The sequence below is a fragment of the Varanus komodoensis genome, unplaced genomic scaffold (genome assembly GCF_004798865.1).
Source record: "Varanus komodoensis strain SLA01 unplaced genomic scaffold, ASM479886v1 scaffold36, whole genome shotgun sequence".
NCBI classification, from domain to species: domain Eukaryota; kingdom Metazoa; phylum Chordata; class Lepidosauria; order Squamata; family Varanidae; genus Varanus; species Varanus komodoensis.
The window spans coordinates 2,082,993-2,106,778 of NW_025335873.1; the positions used below are offsets into that span (position 1 = coordinate 2,082,993).

At 48.9% G+C, this 23,786-nt stretch overlaps 1 protein-coding gene across 11 annotated transcripts in view; it reads left to right on the forward strand.

Moving 5' to 3' along the window:
* Window positions 1–23,786, forward strand: part of GAPVD1 (GTPase activating protein and VPS9 domains 1) — a 38,387-nt gene that overhangs the window by 2,259 nt on the left and 12,342 nt on the right. For 4 of the 11 annotated variants that reach the window (XM_044439843.1, XM_044439845.1, XM_044439846.1 and 1 more), the window contains exons 2-12: window positions 9,542–9,762; window positions 10,897–11,740; window positions 13,831–13,917; window positions 14,487–14,621; window positions 15,298–15,487; window positions 16,486–16,566; window positions 18,957–19,117; window positions 20,422–20,551; window positions 20,835–20,960; window positions 21,981–22,154; window positions 22,977–23,117. In XM_044439843.1, the coding sequence (XP_044295778.1) occupies window positions 9,578–9,762; window positions 10,897–11,740; window positions 13,831–13,917; window positions 14,487–14,621; window positions 15,298–15,487; window positions 16,486–16,566; window positions 18,957–19,117; window positions 20,422–20,551; window positions 20,835–20,960; window positions 21,981–22,154; window positions 22,977–23,117 (2,254 nt within the window). In that variant the 5' untranslated portion in view covers window positions 9,542–9,577. The remainder of the gene's footprint in view (window positions 1–9,541; window positions 9,763–10,896; window positions 11,741–13,830; window positions 13,918–14,486; window positions 14,622–15,297; window positions 15,488–16,485; window positions 16,567–18,956; window positions 19,118–20,421; window positions 20,552–20,834; window positions 20,961–21,980; window positions 22,155–22,976; window positions 23,118–23,786) is intronic. The other 7 variants (XM_044439849.1, XM_044439851.1, XM_044439853.1 and 4 more) reach the window with 4 other exon arrangements.

Below are 23,786 nucleotides of genomic sequence, written 5' to 3' on the forward strand. Positions count from 1 at the left end.
CCAACCTGAGGTGGCATTAACTTGGGCTAAATCAGGGTGCCCAGCTTGCGGCCCTTCAAGGCCTTCAAATCCTTTACTTTTCCAAGGGTGTTCTGTCCATCCCCTGCCAGTTTCAGCACTGTCTGGGTACCCTGCTCTTTCCCCCTGGGATCCACTGCATATTACTCCCTCCTCATCATGGGGAGCACAGTGGAAAGATTCTGCATCTGCATGGCTGGTGGATGCATGAGCTTGTGCAGGCACGAGTGTGTTTGCACATGTGTGGCCCGCAAGCCAGCATCACCTGCCACCCTCAGGATGTGGCTCAAGATCAGGCCACTTCATCGCATGGAGTGGTGGCAAGTTCAGAGCTGACAGAAGGATGCACGGTTTCACACAGTGTGCAATTACCTTTGGGAATTCAGTGCCCCAGCATGTGGCAGGGATGGCCTTTCGCTCAGATCGCTTTTGAAAAAGAATGAGATGAATTCTTTGTTGGTCAGTCAGTCGGGGGCCTTTGCTCAGCGCTGAAGCACCTGCTTTGCATGCAGGTGAGCTCACTGCCAATCCTCAACATCACCTTTTAAAAGGATCTGGTAGCAGAATGTGAGACTGAGCATTCAGGAGCAATACCTGCCGTACTGTTAGGGAGAACAAAAGTCTGACTTCGGACAGAATAGCATCCTCTAGTTCATGTTTCTCAGCCGACCAGATCCTCCACATTCTTCATCGGAGGCCTCCCAGGAATGACTTGGCAGGCTGCTGCCGTAGATGGACTTGGTTGGATCCAGCAGGACTCTTCTGAACCTCAAGTGGAGACATACCTTATCAAACAGAAAGCCCTTTCCTCTTGCTTTTATTGACTAAAATAATACCAAACGCTGCCAAGTGCATCTCGAAAATGAATGGCTGATGTCTGGCTGGACAGTATTACCCCCCTCTCAGTGGAATGTTGAGTGCACAGCATCTTTCTGTGCAGTCCATTGTTGGGCCATCTTTCCTGCATGGAGTCTCCCACCTCAAAGAGTTCAGTGGTAGAGGAGACAGCTTGTGCTGCATGAGTTTTCCCTTCAAGATTTTCAGTCTCCAGCAGAATCCCAGAGAGTGAGGGGTTGGTTGCCTCTCCCTTGCAAAGGGGCTGTAGCTCTGTGGTGGAGCCCCTGCTTTGCATGTGAAAGGTCCCGGGTTGGATTGCGATCATCTCTTAGCAGAGCTGGAAAACGGTCTGCGCAGAATCCCAGAGAACTGCGGCAGCTGCCAGTCAGTGTTGACAGAACTGGGCTGGGTGGGTCTATGGTTTGAGGCCTTCTGCAGCATTTCCAAGCTCAGTGATTTCTTTGTGTAAACATGGCTAGCAAATGACAATCTGGGGGGAAATAAATAGGTGGGTGCTAAACTAGCCCCCCGGTGACAGCAGCTGTCCAAAATCAGGCTTCCTCCTCTCTGAATTTTGTGTGAATTGAGCGTAACTATTTGAAGGGCTGGGATGGCGTGAGCTGGCCCGGAGAAAGAGATGCATTATCCGTTAACTTTGGCACCTCTTTTAGTGTACTTTGCGGAGAGGCAAAGAGAGGCAGGTTTCTCGCTCAGCTGGGTGCAAACTAGAATCTTGGCAGGCTGGGAAGACCGCGTAGCGGGGTGGACAACCCACTGTGCCCCTGTGAGGTGGAAAACGCAGCACCCTGTGGCTTTCGGACTCCTTGCTGTCCTGCTGCAGTTCCCGTGGCAATCTGTGGCAATGGCCTTTCCCTCTGCACACACCTCCAGCTGCCCTCCATCTGTGTGGGCAGGTTGTGGAGGCCAGCAGCGTGGCCTGGCCCATGTCACCCCGGGGCTGAAAAAGCTGTGGCGCGCTGCAGTGCGGGAAGGGAGCACAGCAAAGCAGGCAAAGATGTCCTGATGGCGGACTGGTGAGGCTCACTTAAGGTCAGTGCGTGTGCTTGCAGGATTCCTGCACAACGTGAGTCTAAACCACAGATGACTCAAGGAGCTTGGCGCCAGGACCTGTTCTCTTAGATCGGCGAGAACACGTGTAGCTGCAGTAAAAGAAGACTTTTGTGCTGGAGTGGAATGTCCTTCCCGCTCTGCTTAGGGCCACCTCACGTCACAAAAGGCACGGGGTCAGGCGGCCTTCCAGAAGTTTGGGGTGAGCGCTTCTGGCAGCCCCAGCCAGCATAACTGAGGCTCAGGAACAAGAGAAACTATGCTGCAAAATAACTGGAGGGCACCAGGTTGGGGAAGGCTTTCTGCGGAAAACCTGCATGCAGGTGATGCGCCGTTAATGGGTTCGTTGCTCTGGGCACCCAAGGAAGGTTTTAGGAAGCTGTGCTTAGTCCAGTCTTCTCACCATGATGTGCAAGCACAACAGAAAGCAAATGCATTAAATACCGTGAGCTGTAAGGGAAAGATGCCTTTAGAGTTGCTGTTTTTGAAGGGAGAGAAAGGGCATTCCTAAAAGACACAGGGTTAAGTTTGTCACCACAAAAAAGTTACTTGTGGCAACTCAAAGATTGCCTCCAGAGCCTATTTCATTACAAGGGTGAGAACCTGGCGTGGTAAATATTTGCAAATGGGGAGAAGTTGTAAACAGTGGGAGTTAAAAAGTTAAAACTTTTCTCTTTAATCATACTTCTGAACCCTGCTATGTATTTTGTCTGCTGAGTTTTGTTGTTGTTTGTTACACTGTTTTACAGCCGGAGCGGAGCGGGCAAAACACACCACGAGGTCTGCTGCGTTGCTTGCAGGATTTCTGCAAGGTGCTCCGGCTCTCAGTTGGTTAACAATCACATGCAGGCAAGGGCTTGACTCCTCGTCCCAGCCTCGCTGAATTGTGTGGCTGCAATGAGGAAAGCTTGGGGTAATCAGCAGGGGATTTTTGGATGAAAGCACTTAAAGCGCCTTTCACTTGGGAGCTTTCAGCCAAAACAAATTCTTGGGCTCAGAAGACTTCACAGTATATGCCGTTTGCATCAACTGGCTGTGGAGGCACTCGGTTTTTAAAAAGGTAGATCCAGCAAGCCTGAAATCTGCCCTCCCTGGGGTCTTTAAAACAAAGCTGAACAAGAATAGGCTTCTGAGCATCAGTAGTACTGTGGCTGTCTTTTTCCCCCTAAGGGTGTTTAAATTTTTATTTTTTAATGTACTGATGTCTGCAATGCTCTGGTCCTCTGGTCATTGCAGGGAAGTTGTGGGGAGAAACATGGGGTTAACTGATGTCTTCCTCTTAGTGGGAAGGAGGCAAAAAAAGAGAATTCAGAAGAGAGTTGGAAGAATTAAGTTCCGCTCCGCATTAATGTGCCACAAGAGTGTTTGTGCTTTTTCATTTTAACACACTTCCGTGATTTCCTTTCCTTCTCCTACTTTATTTTACTGAAGGGATCAAGGAAGGGCCCTGCTGGCTCAGGCCAGAAGCCCAACGAGGCTAGCATCTGCATCCCCACATTGTATGGTATCCAGACAGAGGCATAAATGGTATAGGCCTCTCCTGTTATTGCTCCCCAAGTGGAAGTGACAAACTTTGAACACGCCTGTCTTCCGGGCAAGTTGGGAGTTGCGGATATTTGGGCATTTTAAAAAGTTAACGAGATTGTATTGGTCTTTAATAATTAGGGGAGCAGTTCTGTAGCCCCTAGGCAGCATCTGAGTGGCATAGGCTATTTCAGATTTCCAGATCCAAGGTTCAAGATAGGACACTGGCCTTGTGGGTGAAGAATCCGCCCCCCTCCTCACAGGTAGCATGGGAAGAATTGTGTGGGCTGCCCCTCTGAGGTCAGAAACCCAGCCTTGGAAATGGGAAAGGTGCGGGGGGCATTTTGGTGGGCAAGGAGAGAAGTGTGGGGGAGAGGCCGGGATAGGATTCCTCCCTCTCCAGTAAGATGGGCCAAACGCTCTGTCTAACACAATTCCCCGCAACAGGATGGGGATCTTATTTACACCTTGACAGCTGCCCTTAAGCCATCTGTGCATATCATGGGAATGGTAGCATGAGCCAGTATACACAATTTTCCCTTTTAAGAACTGTATTAGATATGCTTGCAGCAAATTATATTTTGCCTTTTCCATCCCTTGATATTGGAAGGGAGACTTAGAAACAGCCGCTTGCTTGGTCACCTGTGGGGAACAGAGCTCACTGCAGATCACAAAGCAAGGAAGGTTGGGAAATGTGTGTAATTCTTTTCTTTTTAGCCACCAATGGCACCTGGCAGGGCAATGCGGTTGCTTTAAGTCTGCAACTATATACATACTTCCCTGGAAGTAAGCCTCTATTTGAACTCTGTAGGACTTGGATTCTGTGTGAACATGTCTAGAATTGTGTCAGGCTGCTTGGAGGTGGCAAAGTTGGACATGATGATGCGCATTCCCCTCTCTTAATTTTTAAATACCACTGTAATGAAAATGTCACAGTTAATGTTTGTGCAGCTGTAGCCACTCAGCCGTTTGTAAACGAAGATTGGGAAGAAGAGGAAGAAATTTGTTATGGGAGATACAGTGTGAAGGAGAATATCTTGTTTGTTCTTTTTTATATCCTTCCCATCCAACAGTCAGCTTGGAGAAATGTACAGAATGAGAGCTGAATTTCTTGCAGAGTTTCAGGAAACATCATTGGTCATGCATGCCACGGGTGCAATGCAGCCACAGTCGAACACATTGGTTTAAATGGAAGTGCTAAAGATGCGGTTATATTTCTCTCGAGAGGTAGCAAACCTTGAAGCATGCTGAAATCTGGCTCTCCCCTGCCCTGCCTTCACATCCTGTTTTTCTGCTTTCATTCTTACTCACATCATTCGGAAAAGTACATACTCCTAAGTTTGTAACTGCAGGGCTGGAAGGATGTTTCAACTTTGTATGCAGCACGATTGATTCATCGGTGCCACAATTTTGACACCAGGAGGCGTGCCATTGCTAAGGCTTCTGTTTAATTGATATTGGTACGTTGTACTGCGCTCTATTACAGATGGGTGCTTATGTGGACCAGTAAGCAAATACTGCCTTTGCCCAGTGGATAAACGGCCAGTTTGGAGCCAGTATCAAAGTTCAAGGCGAGCCAAGCCCTCGGGGCCTGTGGCTCTTTCCCCCCCCCCCGATGCCAGCAGCCTTGTTCCAAAAACAAGCTTCTGGGCCAGCCAGTTTCTGTGCACGTCGATTTCAGTCTTGCTCGTCAGTTGCTGAAGTTGCCTGTCTGCCTGCCCTTGCAAACCCTGCTCATCTTTGGGGAACTTGACAAGGAAAGGAAAAGAACCCATTTGTGGGAGTTCCTCCAGCTAATTTCCTTGTGTGAATTCTTACTTGCCACAAGCGGCTAAGCAAATGACTAACTTGTAGGCCTGGCAAAATTGAGTGGTGCCAGAGTTAACGAGGAAGCAATCTTTTGCTTAGAAAGGCGAGTGCTTTTTGTAGAACCCAAATTAGTAATAAAATTTCCTTTTGTAGTAGAGCCTTCCACATGAATGCTGGAACAAGTTAGCATAACTGGAGTGCTTTCGGATTGGTTTTGAGATACATTTCATGTGGATTGGTAGATGGATTGTTTCCAGGGGAAGGGTGTCTTGGCTTGCTTTGGGCCCAGCGGCCTGTGATTGCATCAGTTGGTGAGCCCTCCACGGCCCTCTGCAGCCCATCGACTCGGAGAGGAAAGCTTCCAGGGGAAAGTAGCTTTCTGAGGGCCTGCGAGAGGTTTCCTCCTGGGTCTGGGCAGCAGAGCTCAAAGTCAACATTACTCATTGTTCTTGGAATGCATCATGAATGCGGCCAGCACAGGGACTTGTCTGGTGTTTGTTTTTCCTGTGAAATTCACCAAGGTGCCATCTAGGCTGATAGCAGTGTATCTGTCATAAATAACAAGCCCTCTCTCTGCACGTAGTCCTGGACCGTGTGCCCTGCCAGTGGGCGTTATGCTGATAATTGCATATAGATTAGCCCACTCAGAACCACGGACCCCATTGGCCTGCAAAACAGGCTTCACCAACCCCTTATGGGCACTGTTGTGACATCTTTCCAAAAACAGAATCAACATGCAATGACGTGGACAAATCAATGTATCCCCTTGGAAGACTTTCTGCTGGAAAATAGCATCTGAATCTCTCAGCTTAATATAAACCGTGTGCCTGGTTTTCTCTCACAGTCAAGGTAGAAAAGGGTTCTCTGGAGAAAGGCGGCTTTGGAGAATGTCTTTGTGCTTTACATGTTCAGCTGTTCTGTAGCCAAGAAGGTGTCAGTGAGTTGATTCTGAAGTAAACTGCTGAAGAAGTGGATGAAGCTGGTAATTTGTCAAGAGATGTTCGGCTCCTACGGCCAGGAATGGGACCGCATGGGCTTGTGGTCCTCCAGAACGCAGGCAGCTCGCCTCTCCAGATTAACACTGCGTGGGTGCGAAGTGTGGCCATGTAAGAGAAGACCCACTGGAATCAGTAGGACAAGTTAATCCCGACAGGGGTCCCATTCCTGGCAATGGGTTTAATTTAAAGGCAGCAGAATGGGCACGCAGTTTCGTGTCTTTTTGATACTGAAATCCAGCAGAATGGCCATGCAGGGTGGTGGATGTGTGTGGGGAAATGGAATCTGCATGCAGAATGGCAGGAACATAAGAAAGGGCACCCTGGATCAGGCCAAGCTGTGCAAAACCACTATGGAAGAATGCCCAACAGAAAAACCTCACGTTTTCATGCAGTTACACTCAAAAGCTGATGCCAGTGGGAATCCTATTTTTTAGAAGCTGCCAACTCATTTCCTATCACTTTCGCTTGAAAAGGAGTACAGTCAACTGTTTTTCCAGCATGACACAACTGCAGCATGTAAACACATTTGTACTATTTACTGTGAGAAGCTAAAGAAGGAAAGAACTACCACTGACTTCTGTATCTTGACGTGACTTAGCAGGAAGATTTTCCAGTTCTTTCTGCTTTGGCAGTGGTGAAAGTGAGACCAAAGCACACAGTCCTCTCTTGACAACTGTTTTTTTTTAATTTCCTCTGGGGCTTCCCATTTAATTGAATTCAAGTGTCACTGTTATTCATGCAAGCTTGCTTTTTAAAAAGTACACACCTTGGTTTCTTGTTTTTTTATTTATCTCTAGTCTCTAACTTCTGGACAGAGTTAGCCTTATTGCTTTTATCTGTATTGTACTGGTAAAAGTGGAAGGAGTACAGAAGTTGTTTTTTAGCAGTTCAACAGTATAGTAGAGTTGAAAGACTCGTATCTGATCTGGGAATGCACAGTAATTCTGTGCCTCCCTCAAATTTCAGTGGGGTTTGTGTAGGAGGACAAGACTCTGGAGTGAATGGGAACTCAGTCAAGCTTTTACCCAGCTTCCACTCTGTTTTGGCGGGGACTTCCCAGGAGAACTTCCCAGTGTGTTGTGCTATATGTTAATGGAGGGAGGGATGTGGATTCTCAGCCTCGGACAGCAAAAAATCTTGAGGTAGGGCTGAAGCTGGGTCTCCTTCTCAGGCTTCAGCATTAAGTTGCATGCATGTGGATGCCAACATATTTTTATGTTCTCGTGTGCCAAGATGAAATAGTTTGGAGCTGGCTTGATTAGCTACCAGGCTTCTCTATCCTGCTCCAAAGGCTGAATGATTATGTGGCATAATTCTTTCCGGGTGAGGGGCTGAGGTTTGCAGTTGCGTTCCTCCAGTAATTATGCCTTCAGATGGTTCCGTCCGTTCAGACTTCTCATATCCAGCTTGAGACTCACCAGTGGCTGCTCGTGACTCTTGTTTTGATTCTTTTCACCTTTTTTGCCATTCATGAAGCCACTTACAAGTTATTGAATACTGTGTAAGTCACCCTTTAACATCGCTATCTAGATATTCTGCAGAACGGAGCAATCCAGGTGCTTGACTAGGGGGAATTCTGCTCGCAGTCAAGCAATAGGGAGTAGAGTGCTTTTCCAGACCATTCAGGGGCCTGGACTGGCCCCTGCAACCTCATGTCCCCCTTCGCGCATGAATGTAGCATGTTCCGGGTTAATGCGTGAGTGGGGATGCCACAAATCCAGCGTGGCAGAAAGGCCACGTGGTTACGAACTAATGAGTACAGAATCACATGTGACGTGCCGTTGGACTATCGTCTCTTATTCTGTCCAAACAGGCTTATTCAGGTAGCTTTCTACCACACTGATAGCTCTTTGCCACATTCCATAAGCAGCTATTTTTGAAAGGGAGCAAGTTTATTTTTTGATAGCCTATTTTTGTTGGAAGGCTCATAGCTCAGTGGGAAAGGGTTACTTTGTATGCTGGGGGAAAGGGCATAGCTCCGTGGTGCAGCACGCGCTCTGCCAATCCTGCTGTTTAAGCTGAGGAAAGGTTCTTAGGCAGCAGGCCTGGAGAGGACTCCTGCTTAGGACGCTGAAGAGCATCCTCCTGTCAGGACACCTCGCAGGGCTAGCAGGCCCAACGCTGTGCCTCAGCATAAGGTGGGCAGGGCCCCGAAGCATCGCTTCCTCCCGTGCCAAGCTACCCATTCCCCAAGAGCAGGAAGAGCTTCCCTTTTTAAATGTCTTGGCAAGTTGGTGGTGCCAGGACACTGCTCCCTTGTCCCAGGAACTAGGGCTTGTTGCCTCTTTGGCTGACGAAGGCATCTTTATTTCAGTATCCCTTTGCTTTGCCAAGCCTGTTCCACTTAAAGGTTGGAACAGGTTTGCGGGTCTGCCTTTATTTTTATTGTGCTCGAGGTAGCATTGAAAAGCTCCCCCCCCCTGCCCCCGCCTCTTAGTGGACTGAATCATCCCACATGAAGTTGTGTAAATGTGTGTTCTGAGGAAGTTAAGTTAGCATAAAGGGCAGGATGGTTCTCCTTTCCACTAAATTGTTCCTTTGTGAAGTATCAGCAATTCAGCATGTATTTACTCCTGCCGTTTTAGAACAAAACTTTTGTGAAAGCTTGTCCAAAGTTTCTGTTTCGCAAGGGCATAGCAAACAGATCAAAATGGTATCTGTTTTCAAAGGTTCAGTTTGTTCAGGTATTAAAACAGGAAGGAATGAGGGGAAATTGCTGTATCTCAGGAACCCATGTGTGTAGATTTTTAGGCTGGAATGGTTTAGTTAAAAATATGTCATGTGTTTTCCTTTTCAAATGATAGTTAAAAACAAAGTAATATAACAAAACAGTAAGTTATGGTTTAAAACATCGGGAAGTGGCAGTTTGCAGAGACTTGAAACAGATGTCACTGATTGCTTGCTTGATTAATTTTATCACGTCAACAGAAAAATAGAAGGGAGAGCCAGTGCGGTGTAGTGGTTAAGAGCATGGGACTGGGACTCAGACGACCTGGGTTCGAGTCCCCACTCAGCCATGGAGCCAACTGGGTGACTTTGGGCCAGTCACAGACTCTCAGCCCAACCTACCTCACAGGGATGTTGTTGTGGGGATAAGATGCAGGAGGAGAATGATGTAAGCTGCCTTGAACCCTTTGTAGGAAAAAGGCAGGATATAAATCCAAAATCCAAATCCAAATCCAAGCATTCCTTGAGACTGCATGGTTGGGGTGCTACCACCAGGAAAGCCCTGTGTGTTGACTTAGGAGAGCTGAGACTGATGCTGTTACTTCTTTCCTTTTCTCAAGAAGCTGCAGCTTGCTCTTCTGCTGACCCGCTGAAAGATGGTGAAGCTAGACATCCACACGTTGGCTCATCACCTGAAGCAGGAACGGCTCTACGTGAACTCCGAAAAGCAGCTGATCCAGAGGCTGAATGCTGAGGTGCTGAAGACTGCTGAAAAGCTGTACCGCACAGCATGGATTTCCAAGCAACAGAGAATCAACTTGGACCGACTGATCATAACAAGGTAGTGGATGGTACCTCAAGAATGTAAATCCTCACCCTCCTTCCCCTACTCCTAGGAGCAGAGCTGCCTGACCAGCACAAAGCCTTGTCGTTAGTACAGTTTGCTGGTAAACTGAGCAATAGCCGTGCATTTGGTCACTTCACCCTGCTGTGAGGGAGCAGCCTCACAGGGGAATCTTTTTTATTTATTTATTTACGTTTTTATAGACTGTCACAGTAGCCATATGACTCTCTGGGGCAGTTTACACAGTTAAAAACTATGAACAAAATTAAAAACCCAACATGTCATCAAATTCAATAATAAAGTATCAGTAGTAAAACATCAGTGCTGGTAGAAACATCCATTCCAACAACAAGCGCACCAACCATGTTGACATCAGATACTGACAGACTGGACAGTATCTTATAAATAACAATTAAAATATTAAAATTCGTCAATTAGGTCAATGAATACTAAAATTAAATTAGAATGGAAACTGTCAACAATTCAAATACTCTGAAAATAAAAGAAGTCTTTGCCTGGGGCCAAAATGTATACAAAGAAGGTACCTGGCTCACACCTGTGGAAGCTGATTCCACAGGTGGGGCACCACAACGGAAAAGGACCTACCTCAGATAGCCGCCTTCCCAGCATGCTTTAAAAGCGGCTCCCGAAGCAGCACTTCCAGGGAAGGTGAAGGTCAGGGTAGGCTTGCAGGGATGGAGACGTTCCTTCGGATATTCAGGTCTTGGGAACCTTGGGCAGATTCCCTCCTTTGGGGCACTGTCAGGTGCTCAGGTGGAGCAGCCACAATGCGCCTACTGGCATTTTAACCTGGTTGAGCCCATCCCTGCGTGACGCGGAGACTGAGTCCAGTCTGGGAAGCGCTCGTTCTGTTTGCCAGCGGAGCAGGAAGGAGGAATGCCCGGGAGCGTACGAGGGCCCTGCGGCAAACTGCTGAGAAGCCTAGCTGCGCCTCGGTGGCCCATCTCCTTTGCAGGGGAGAAGCATGGCAGGTTGGGCTCAACCAAATTTAGAAGATGCTCTTTTCCTTCGTGCCTTTGAAACAGTCACTCGGGCAAACGTTGAGGCTCTGAAGTTCCAGGCGCAATTTTGCACTGTGGTTTGACTGCTGTATTTTTCTTTGTTGCTTAGTGCTGAAGCTTCGCCTGCTGAATGCTGCCAGCATGCCAAGGTCTTGGAGGACACGCAGTTTGTGGATGGGTATAAGCAGCTGGGCTTCCAGGAGACGGCCTACGGGGAGTTCCTCAACAGGCTGCGGGAGAACCCTCGCCTCATTGCGTCCTGCTTGGTGGCCGGAGAGAAGCTCAACCAGGACAACGCGCAAAGCATCATTCATATGGTCTTCACCTCCATCTATGGCAACTGCATCATGCCGGAAGACGAAAGCTACCTCCTCCAGGTCTTGCGCTACCTGATCGAGTTCGAACTCAAGGAAAGCGATAACCCCAGGCGGCTGCTGAGGAGAGGCACGTGTGCCTTCAGCATCCTGTTCAAACTCTTTTCTGAGGGGCTCTTTTCAGCCAAGCTTTTCCTCACCGCCACCTTGCACGAACCCATCATGCAGCTGCTGGTCGAGGACGAAGACCACCTGGAAACTGACCCGAGCAAGCTCATCGACCGCTTCTCGCCCACCCAGCAGGAGAAGCTCTTTGGGGAGAAGGGCACCGAAAAGTTCAAGCAGAAGGTCCAGGAGATGGTGGAGTCGAACGAGGCCAAGCTGGTGGCCCTGGTGAACAAGTTCATCAGTTACCTCAAGCAGAACACCTACTGCTTTCCACACAGCTTGCGGTGGATTGTGTCGCAGATGTACAAAACACTCTCGTGTGTGGACAGGCTAGACGTCGGGGAAGTGAGAGCCATGTGCACGGACCTCCTCTTGGCCTGCTTCATTTGTCCGGCAGTGGTCAACCCCGAGCAGTATGGGATTATCTCTGATGCCCCAATTAATGAAGTGGCACGCTTCAACCTGATGCAGGTATCACCTCCTCCTCTGCTTGTTTCTGGTGCAGCGTCTTTCAGCTGCTTCTCAGCCCTAGAGGCTATAGCGTGCGACTCTTTATCAAGGCAGTGTCCCGCCTTCATGTGTGCCATATAAAAAGACATGACACAGGTGGAGAAAGGAATCGGGAGCGAAGGGGGAGTTCCTTCCGCAGGGCTGGTTAAATGGCCTCTGTTCTCTGTCTCATCTTCATTTTATTCTTTACAACGCTCTGCACACCTTCAGTACTTTCCTGGGTGCTTTTTATTTCTGCCTTTTATTTCTGCATTTAGTTGCAGCGCTTCTATCCCCAGTTCTGAATCCTGCGCCCTGTTTTTTCAGACTTAACTCTCTGGAAGAAGCATTGGGGTTTTTTCCGCTTCTTGTGGAGCTCTTTACACAAAGCTTTCAGCTCCATGACTTCCTGAGCTCCCACAAGACCTTGGTGGCATCTCATACTCTCCTAGGAGTGTGATGGGGGCTGTTCCGTCGGTCAGTCGTAAGGCAAATGCATCACCTGAATAAAACACAGAGACATGTGGCACGTTATATTATTTTTCCTGCTGTCCTCCCTCTCCCTCTCCCGCGTGTGTGTGTCAGGAGGGATGAGTGCTAGAGTTGCAGAGCCGAAGGCACGAGGGCACGTGCGATCAGATTTAGGCAGTCAGGTGCTGCCTGGCAGACGGGGCAAATGGGTAGAAGGGAGAGGCTTCGCCTGCACAGAACTGATGGCTGGTTGGGCACTGCTCAGCTGCCCCATTTCTAAACCGGCTGTAGGTAAGCAGGTGCTTCGGCACACCTGATCGGTGCCTCTTCAGAATTAGAAACTTGTCCGTTGCGTTTGGAGTGGCTGAGTGCCTATCCTTACAGGAGGGAGGGATCTGCACCCTGCCCGTTGAGGGGCTGCCACTGGGCATTGCACTTGGCTCAGCAAAGCAACACAAGTTTTATTGCTGCTTTCTTTGTTTCTGTTATTTATTTATGGTGTTTTAATTCCATTAGGCTCCCAGAGTAGCTTGCAGGGATTATGGAGACATTTCTTGTCCTTAGGGTTACACTCTAGAAGGAGGAATTAAAAAGGAAAAGGAATGGAGAGGCAGGGCAGGAAATCAAGAAAAACTCGGGCACCAGTACTGCGCTGCAGGGCTCTTGTGGCTGGCAGAACGGCTTCCCTGCACCTGGCCAAATTGTGGGGCCGCATAGGTCTTACAGCATTCCTCCTGGGAGGAAGGAGTACAGGCTCTCTCTGGTCTTTCCCTCTGTGACCAGTGGTTTGTAGAAACCAGAGCCTAACCCTAAATCTTACCTGACATACTGGTAGATGCTTTTGAAACTCTTGACTCTGTGCCCAGAAAAATCTCTTCCCCCTTTTTGGGTCTTGTAAGGTCCTTGTCCCACTGACTTTCCTGTCTGTATAGGCCCTATACAGAAAATGGGCACAGCATATTGAAAATTCAGCATAACTAGGAGACATACTGGGAATTGTGTGTTTCTACAAATACTGCTAAAGGAGGCGAGTAGATAGACTGTTGCTCTCAGTGACCTTTTGGTTCATTTCAACTCTAGATAATAAAAGCTGACTGAATGTGAAACTTATTGCCAAATGTCCCCACCATGTCCGTGTGAAAACCACACGGAGCACTCAGAGCATCATCTTTTGGTACCGATCAAATATGCACGGGCTGGTTTGTCAGGCAACATTCAGACTGCCGCTGATGGCTTACTTAACAGGAAACTGGCCATGCGGATGTTCCCAATGCTGAAAGCAAGATGAGTAAGCGCAATAAAGCACGGCATTCTTGTAGCTAAGATGAGAGAACTGAAAAACAAGGGAGTTGTAGGGAGGTGCCAGGTGTTCTCGGTGGGATGTCAGAAGCGCGGTATGGGCATTTTCCGGCAGAGGTTCCATAGAAAATATTTTTGCCCCGTTTGGGGTGGTGGAGAGGGGAAGATTCTTGCAACATCTCATGTTTTGGGTTGGTGGCATGTGAGTAGCTCTCCTTCATTGCACTTCAGTTTGAGGGACCCCTTCTTCTTTTCCCAAGTGGCGGTGCTTCATCCTTTGCTCCACTGGCTTCTCGTTGTAGGTTGGCAGACTGCTACAGCAACTGGCCATGACTGTTTCCGAGGAAGGAGATCCCCGCGTGAAAAGCAGCCTGGGTAAATTCGACAAAGTAAGAGCCACAACTACCATATCTCCATGTCGGCACATACCTGACACATTCTTGAAAAGGGGAAGCGTACGGCAGCTTCAGGAAAGCAGGCGTTTGCAGGTAGAAGGTGGGATCCAGATGGAAAGTGGATCGACAGTATTGGTGGAGGGAGACTTCTGCTCCTTCCCCCTGCAGCCACCCCACCTCCCTGAGAGTGCGGCACAGTCAAGAGACCCAGCTGAACTGGGGTGAGCTGTAGTATGTGTGGGATGGGATTCCAGACCGCCTGGGGCCTTCCGCAGGCGGGTTCCTTCAGCTGGTGCTTCCTCTCAGGAGGCAGTTCCTGGATCCAGCCCATCAACTGTAACTGCCCAGCAGCTGGCCTTAAATGCAGATGAATTGCAGCACATTTGTATATAGGTGGTGAACAGCATTCTTTTTCATTCTTTATCTTCTTAACCTTTGAAAACTTATTTATAGGTGCTGAGTGTGTGAAGCCAAAGCACACGTCCTTCTGTTAGCAATGCACCCGTCTCTTCCTGGGGTTCTGGTACTGAAATGGCTCATTTGTTCCTCTTTCTTCCTTGAAGGGCTGTGTGGCCGCCTTCTTGGATGTCGTCATCGGTGGGCGGGCTGTGGAAACCCCTCCTATGTCTTCAGTTAACCTTCTGGAAGGACTGAGTAGAACTGTGATTTACATGACCTATGGGCAGCTCACTGCTCTGGTAAACATCAAAGCGCTTGGGGGTTGCAGAAAGAGAAATTGGGGGTCTACATGCATGGGGTGTGTGTGTGTGTGTGCGTGCGTGCGTGTAGAAGTGTATGTTGTGCAGAGATGGAGCCCTTTCTCTCAAAACACAGCATTACAGACTCGGAATTAGATGGGGGGGGGAGGAGTTGGAATGTGGCATAGAAATGTCAAGGCTAATGAGCAAGAATTGGTTTGACAGCTGCTGAGAATCAAAGCACCTTGAGCTCTGCAGGGGGACACTAAAACAGAGTGGTCTGAGGAGGAGGGGTGTGAATTTGTTAACCCAATGGGTCGGTGTCAAGCCGCATGAGCAGCCTAATCAAGTGACATTTGAGATCACCACTGACTGGCCCACAAGCAGTGCAAACCTCCCTGAGGGAGGAGTCAGTCCTTTTGGGAAAGGAAGGGATGAGTTTGGAAGCAACTCTTCACATGATTCACGTGGGTAAGAGCTGCTTCCAGAACTGGAGGAAATCTTGCTTTAACTGATGCTACTTGAGAATAACCTCATTTTGAAGCACACTGTATCGCAAAAGCTCTGCCTAGCTCAAGGAAAGGACTCTGTTTCAAAAGTCTTCCATCTAGAGCTGCTAGAAAGAGGAGACATATACTTCTCTTTTCCTGCCTTCTAATAACAGTTGTGTTTTTAGGTTGCATTCATGCGGAATGTCATGTCCAGTGACCAGCTGAAGGAAGACCGGATGGCTCTGGAAAACCTACTGTTAAATTTACCCCAGAACAAGCCCGGGAAGAGCAGCAGCTTGGAAATAACTCCCTACAACACCCCACAGCTCTCTCCGGCAACCACACCAGCCAACAAAAAGAACCGGCTGCCTATTGGTGAGGAAGGCTGGGGCATCGGTGTCTGTTGTGACCATGCCTCTGATTTTAAAGGCATTTCTTTTGGCTTCAGGATCCTTTTCTCACCTTGTCTTGTGTGCCAGTGGCCCAGTTCACATGGTACAGCTGATAATCAGGGCTGTCCTGGAGGAATGAGCCACCAGCTCCCAGCGTGCGTGCAGCTTCTGCTTTGCATTCGGTTTCATCAGCGAACCTCAGGGTGTTTCATTCCTAGGTTGTTTGATGTTATGTATGCACCTAAAACTCTGGGTTAGGGAGGGTTCTTGATCGAACTGGATGCAAAGTGGAAATAGCAGGTGCTTGGAAGACAGTTCTCGCCCAGCCGTCATTATGGCGTGTGAGTCATCCTGGTGTGTCTCCGTATAAGGGTGGCCTTGCGCATGCCTGCCACGTCAGCTGGGCCCTCAGTGGCATCGTATACAATTGCTTGCTTCCAAATCCTCAAAAGCAAAACAATGTATTCAGTATTTATTTGACTATATATCTCCCTTCTTACAGTTGGGCAGAAGAAAATGCTTTTGTGTAGGCTACACTGCTCCTGGATAAGCTCAGTGCTGTGGGTACTCAGCACTCATTAAAAACAAAGACTGGTTAACTGCAAAAACTCATCTTCTGGGTGCAAGGGAAAGGGCAGTGGGGGACTGGGCTTCTCCTGCCATGTCCCCTGGGAGTCTGATTCAGCAGCTTCTCTGAAAAATTGTCCTTCGTTTGCAAGCCTGTCTTCATAGCCAACCAACGATGCATATTTCTGGTGTCTGTACCAGAGATATCCTCTGGCTTTTCTGCTCTTTTGTGAAACTTCGCCTTATATATGCAGCCCTGCTGGCAACCAGAATGGTCGCAAAGCCAGAGCTGTTCCAGCGTCAAGCAATTCTCCAATGAACTGTGTGCGCATATACATTGATTTTTACAACTGTTCCATTTTCTCTTTCACCCAATGGCTTGACTTTTGTTTCTCTTTAATGCTGTCGACTCAGGACAACAGCTGGCAGCCATCACTGCCTGGGACACGTCCGCCACCAACCTGACAGCTCACATAAATCTAGTAACCCCGTTTGGTGGGTAACAGAATCCTTCCCTCCTCATTAATGTCTCTCTACAAAGCCACGCTTTGCCTGCACGTTGGTGTCTCCAGCTGCTGTTTTAGGAGACATTTTCTTCCGTTCCATTCTCAAGCTAGCGCCCTGTTCTCTGAAGAGCTTGTTCTTTTGCGGGGAGTTAGAGAAAAGTTCAGTCAGAATTGGCGTGTGAGTTTGCTTGTAAACCTCATTTTTGTAATGGCAGCAAGAGAGGGAAGAAAGGAGGCCTGGTATTCTGGAATCCTGATGTGTATGGAATGCCCATCCATGATCCAAGGAGATGCTTGTGCATTGCCCAGTGCCATGGTGGGCAACGCGCAGTCTGCAGGACCCCCGTGGTTCTGCCGCTCACTTCGATCTCCTCATGACATTTTTTCCATTGCAACAAATTACGACTTTAAAAGCCCTTCCTTTTTGGCGAGTGGAGTGTGGTCTGTGGCAGGTCAAAGGGTGGCTCCAACCCCAAGCCACCCCTTTTGCCACACAAAATAGAGTGTCTCAGCTCTCCTTTCTGCACAGCTGCAGCTTCTTTTGTCGCACTGCGGGCCATGCCCGGGTTGCTTTCCCGGGGGCACATTTTCTTCATGTGGGAAGGAAATGTGTTCATTGCTGGTTTAGTTTACAACCTAGTAAGCTACCTGCTCCATGTTATTTGGTAGGGCTCACAAAGGAGAATTCCAGAGATGGCCTGCGTGTCTGTCACACCACTGAAAATGGCCATTTATGTATTTTTCTCTTTCGGGTTTTTTGAAATGGCAGCCCGTTCTCTGGATGTCTTCTTTCATTTTTGAAAAAGTGTAGAATCTGTTCCTTTTTTTTTTACTTGCAAGCACTTCTCAGAGCAAATGCCTTTGGATAAAGCCGTTTAGTATCCCAATTTCAGCAGCCAGCCATGCTTTATACAGTTAGAAAATGGAAGTGACCAAGTTTTTCCTGGGTTGGTTGTACCATTTTAGGCTACAGAGGGGTGAGAATGGGAAAGGGTTAGCCTGGTGCATGTTACCTTTCTACATAGGAGTCCTTTTCTCAGGGGAGATTCAGGCATGCAGCTTTCTTCTGCAGCTGGAGATGATCCAGATTATGGGTTGAAGGAAAGGTTCCACATGATACTGCTGGTGTTGCTTGAAGCCGCAGAAGTTGGAGAGCTGCTCTTCTCCCGCAAGACCAGCAAGAATGCGTCATGCTTGAAATTTCATACCTGTTTTGCTTCATTTATGTCCGTCTAAGCAGGGCAAGCTCTGGAGTTTTCTCTCTTTGTGTGTGTGTGTGTGTGTGTCTGTCTGTGTATATGCATAAAATATTTATGCTTTGTTCCAATGTTGTTCATTTGTCCTCTTGTGCATCGTGATTTCGTTAAAAGAGATCAAGAGTTAATGATACTTTTTGCAAGAAATTTCAGGCATGGCTGTTCAGGGCTTGGTGCATTCCCATGTTAAGATACTATCCAGGGCTATTATTCCTTGTAATGCTAAGGTTTTGGCATGGTCTTGTTCAAACAGCAGTCTAAATAGAGGATCTGAACGGCAGCCAGCATCACTCTCCCCCCCGCCCTGCCCTCCGCCTTGCCATGAAAGGAATCACAGAATGGTAGAGTTAGAAACCCAAGAATGGCCATCAGGTCCAACACCCTGCTCAGTGCAGAACATCAAGTTACACCATCCCTCTCAGATGACTGGCTATTTGCCTCCTGAATGCCTCTAGTGTGGGAGAGCCCACAGCCTCCCTAGGTAATTGGCTCCATTGTCATGCTGCTCTGACAGTGAGGAAATTGTCCTGATATCTAGCCAGAATCCGGCTTCCTGTAACTTAAGCACATTATTTGATGTCCTGCACTCTGGGATGATCGAGATCTTGTCCTTCCTCTTTGTGACAGCCTTTCGAGTACTCACAGAGTGCTGTCATACCCCCCCCCCCTGCCCACCTTTTCTCCCTCCTGAATGTGTTGCTATTCCTTCAACTTTCCAGAAACAAGGGCAGTTGTGAGAAGTGTCTTGGCCACTTCGTTGCTCTCATACGGGGCCAAGAGAAACCTCACTGGCTGGCATGGACTTCACTAACCAGAGACGCCTCGCTGGCCGACATTCTTCTGCACAATTAATGCCTGAAGTTCCTGACCTCTGGACCTTTTTCGGGTCTGTGTGGCACAGGAGTGAGTGGGCTCTGTGACATGCCGCCAAAGGGAGCACATGCAGAGTTTTTCCGTGGCATAGCCCGGCCTCACCTCATCCTCTCCTGCCAGTTCTGCAGTGTGCATGAGCTACACGCCACTCTGTTATGCTGAGTTTGTATTGGCTTCCTCTTTTTTAAATAAAAGGAAGAAAACATGTCAAGGACCTTTATGAAATGACTTTTTAAAAATAATCTTCCAGCTACCCGCAGCCGGAGCCGGTCAAACATTCAAATGGACCAGCATGCAGACCACGAGGGACTCTCCCAGGAGACAATACAGGAAGTCCAGCCAGAGGAAGTCTTGGCTATTTGTCTTGGGACCGGACCCCAAATAACCCCTGGAATGATGTCGGAAAATGAGGTAATACTCTCCTTAAGGTATTGAAAGCAGTTCTCTGTCACACAGGCTTCAGTGCAGAGGCCGCTAGCTGCTTTGAGTTCTGGGAATATTAATTGCTTCAAGGAGAAAGCAGGCATCTGACTCTCAGAGATCTAGTCTTCAGTAACTAGGAAGTAATGCTTGCGTCCCATAGCCCTAGGTTTATTGTGGCTCCTTTCTCGCCACATATCCATTGCCCCATAATTTTATGTGGCTCGATTACTTTGAAAATGTCCTGGTAAGGGAAGGTGCACTTTAATAGTGCAGTATAAATCTTTCCAAGCAGGTGTAAACTTACTCCAGTAGTAAATCTCTGTTTGGTCCAGTTAGGTGATCGCATGTTCCCATGGGAAGTAAGCTCCCCAAGCAGGGCAGCTGCCCATTCCATATCCACTCAGTGTGCGAATGTGTGAAGTCTCCTTTCACACCTCTGTGGTAACTGGCGATTCATTCCTTTATCTTTCTGCCCCTCGTACTGCTGATACGCTGTGGCAGAGATTGCTGACACGCGCTGTGCTGGCACTAGGAACAGTTCATGGATGCAAACGGGGGATTCGTTGTGGCCTTCGCTCGGTGGCTCGCCGGCATAGGAGTGCTCTGTGTGAGGAAGGCTAAGCCTGTGACTGCCACCCTTTTTGGCACACACATTTCTCAAATGTGTGTGTGCGCTCAGTAAGCACTCCCTTGGTTTCGGCTCTGTTTCGACGACCTTGAGCAAGCTGGAAAAGCACCGGGGCCTTCCAGCTGATTGGGACTTCAGCACCCACAATCCCCATCAGTTGGCTTTTCTGGCTGCGGCTGATGTGGTTAGTAAGAGAAATGTCCAAACAGGGAGGTCCAGCCAGCAGTGGAGCTGGTTGCCTTCGATGGAGACATTTAAAGACAGGATGGTCTGTCAGCTGCAGTGCAGGCTTACATTGAGCAGGGGGTTGGACTAAATGGTCTCTTAGGCCCCTTCTGACTGCATGATGCTGGTCCAGTGCATCTGGAGGTCAGCAGCTCAGGAAAAGCTGAGCTATTCTGGGAAAGTTCCAAGTTAGAAGCTAGAGAGGCTGCAGAGTCACTGAGGGTGCCAACTTAAGCACATTTAGACATGCTAAAATTAACATAACTGACATAGTATCCTAACTCCTAGCATTCTCCAGCTGGCCCACTGGGCCTTTTTCTGTCGTTGCGTGCATCATCTCAACCATTTAAGATGTACCAAATGTTTCTAACCTGCCATTTGGATGGGAAAACCCATGTGCTGACATGTTTCCCCTCTTCCTCTGCCCCCACCTTACCAGGTTTTAAACATGCAGCTTGCTGATGGAGGGCAAGGAGATGTCCCTGTTGATGAAACCAAGCTCCACGGTAAACCTGATAAAACCTTGCGCTTTTCCCTCTGCAGTGATAATCTGGAAGGCATATCTGAAGGTGAAGGGTTGCTTTGGTTTCTTGTCTGTCAGAAGGTCTCTTTCAAATGGAGCTTCTGCTCATGGTAGCCGCTATGTTTTGTTGCAGCTGCTGTTGTAAGCCTTGTGACACCCGCTTCTTCCATCTGCCGGTCTGTGTCGAACCAGCTGCGTGCGTGTGCGTGCGTGCGTGTGCGTGCACACCTTTGCCTAGTCACTTTCGCTCTGCCCCCCGTCGTCCTTGCTGCACTTTGTCGCGCCCTTTTGTGGGGGATCCGGCTGACCACGCTGTGTGTTTTCAACAGGCCCGTCCAACCGCTCCAATTCTGTGTCCTCGCTGGATTTGGAAGGGGAATCAGTGTCCGAGCTGGGGGCAGGCCCATCAGGGAGCAATGGCGTGGAAGCCCTGCAGCTGCTGGAGCACGAGCAAGGTCAGTCCGGGTAGCCGAGGTCACCTGGAGGTGCTAGCCTCTTGCAGATCATAAAACCGAGGAGGCCCTTCCATGGATTTTCATTCTGCTTGAGAGGCTTTTCGGGCAGTGCACATGGTTATCTCCCCTCCCCCCCCGCCCCCCGGCAGCATTTTATCTTCACAACAATCCATGAGGTTGGTCCAGCTGAGAGAATGCGCTTTGTCCCAAAGGAGGGCTTCGAACCATGTCTCTCTGGCTGCAGCCTGGCATTCCAATCCAGCCTTCCCCAAGATGGTGTCCTCACAGCTAATGGTCTTTTGTCCGTCCAAACATCTGGAGGACACTGTGTTTGGAAAGATTGCTCTAACCACTCCACTAGCTCTCCTTTTATTGCTTTGGCTGTCAAATGCTGCCTCTGATACTAGTCATCGGCTTTTTAAGGTCCTGGTCCTGCATTTCATCCTAGCCACCAGCGTATTCTTAACTTGCCATGCTTGTCAATCTTTGTGTTTTACTCACATGGGATGTCCTAATTCAACCAAGGATTGGGCAGACACTTGCTGAAGGGTGTGTGTGTGTACAGCTGAGTAACAGCCCCTGGCTGTTAAATAGATCTCCTTCTCATCTTCTGAATCTGATCCTCAAATGGTTTTCCTGAAAACCTGGGAAGCAGATCTGTGCCTTGTGGGGAAGGTGCTGAAATGGGCTGCTTTCTCCATGTTCATGCACGGTCTGCAGGCCGATCCCCCTCCTCTGCAGCCAGCGCCTGCTCCTGCTTGCGAAAGTTGAGCTGAAGAGAAGCTTCGAGCTGGCCGCTTCGTCTTGTCTGGGGATGGGCTGCCCCTTCCAAAATTCCACTGACCCCCATTGGAGGTGCAAGAGAGCTGCTCTCCATCTTTGCACCGCGCCATTCGGGCTGTCGTCTGCTCTGCCCTTTCCCCATTTCCTCCCCTACCCACCCCAAAAGTAAAATCCCCTCACCTCCGAACAAATGTGCGGGGATGAGCAGCATTCCGATCCAAGTTGTCTTTGTGGCAGCCACGACCCAGGATAATCTTGATGACAAGCTCCGCAAATTTGAAATTCGCGATATGATGGGGCTGACGGAGGACAGGGACATCTCCGAAACCGTGAGCGAGACGTGGAGTACTGACGTTCTGGGGAGCGACTTTGATCCGAACATTGACGAGGACCGCTTGCAAGAAATCACGGGTAATCAGTCCTCTCGCTGGTCAGCACACAACTCTGGGAACCTTGTTTCGTTGGGAACTTGCACTTCTTGGGGTTGGACATTGTTCTGGGACGGGACCGTGAGCATGTGTGACCCACGTGGACAGTGGCAAGCTCTTGGAGAGCAGTGGACTGTCTGGCTGGTGTTACCCATTAAATTCTGCTGTGTGTCTTGCAAAATAAGTCGTAAAATAGAAAGCTTTTTTTTCCTCACCTGTCCGAGAATTTTGTTCAGGCAGTCCCCGAGTTACAAACATCTGAGTTATGAACAACCCATACTTACAAATGAATTGTGAGAAGGCCTATTAATTTTTAAAAATTACTGTGGAGAAGCATTGCCACCAGAGAGAGGAAGTGAAAGTGGAGATAGGGAGGCCGCCTAAGGAGGCCTTCCTGCCCCAACCGGAGAGGGAGGATTTCTTGCTGCCAAGAGGAGGCACTGGTGAGTTTGGGTGGGTGGCACGAGAGATATGTGTGGTTTTTCCACTTTTGTGGGAATCCTGCAGCCCGAACCCCTGCAAATTTGGAGGGCCAGCTATATGAGAACTGACTTACTTGCCAACTTGCCTTAAAGACGCATTTCCATTTTCTCAGAAACGGAACTCGTTCGTAACCTGGGGACTGCCTGTATTCGCTTGTACTTTGACCCATATTATATAACACAATCTACATTGTTGTGGGCTGGGGGGGAGAACCATGTTGGTGGAGGTTCCATGAGTGCAAAAGCCAGGAGCAACGGAGGGGGAAATGGGATTCCTTTTGGGTGCCTCCCCCCCTTTGACAATGTCAGGGCTGCTTCCCTAGGTGCTGCAGCAGAGAACATGCTGGGAAGCTTGCTTTGCTTGCCTGGCTCGGGATCGGTGTTGTTTGACCCTTGCACGGGCTCAACCATCTCTGAAACCACCAGTGAAGCTTGGAGCGTTGAAGTATTACCAAGTGATTCAGGTTAGAATCCTCGGCTTAAAGATAAGGGTGCTTTGGTTTGCACATTTCCAGCGTGTTGGGTGAGAGCATGGCCTTCGTCTTCCCTCCCTGCCTTCTAGCCCTCTCCCATGCCAGCAAAACCTCCTCGTCACCTTTAAGACCTGGTTCTCTCTCGCTCAGCGCCCGCACAGTGTCCCCTTGGGGCTGCTTCTGGACCAGATGTTTTCCCTGGATGGTCTGTCTATCTGCTGTTGAAGTGAGGAGTACTACTGCTCAGTTTTGGCTGCGCCCCTTCTTAGAGAAGGCGGATCTGGCCAGTGATCCATGCATGAATCGCCTCCTCTTTAGATCTCTTCCATCTGCTCCGTGTAGGCCTGTCCTTGAAGAGTGTTTAGAAAGAGCCTCCAGGTTCTTCTCTGATGTGAGATTTGTAGGTCAGATAGCCGTACTTTGCCATCAGCTCACCCCACTGGCTTCCAGGTCGTTTCTGGGCGCAAGTCATGGTGCTGGTCCTGAACCTTTAAAGGCATAAACCGTTTGGGGGCAGGATATCCGAAAGACCAAGCCTGCCTGTCCGCCTCTGCCTGTAATCGGCTTCATTCTCGGCCTTCACACGGCGGCCAAAGCAAAACCGTTCCGTCATGGTAGTGATTAATGCTGCTCTCTGCTTTTCCAAGGTGCTCCTGTTTG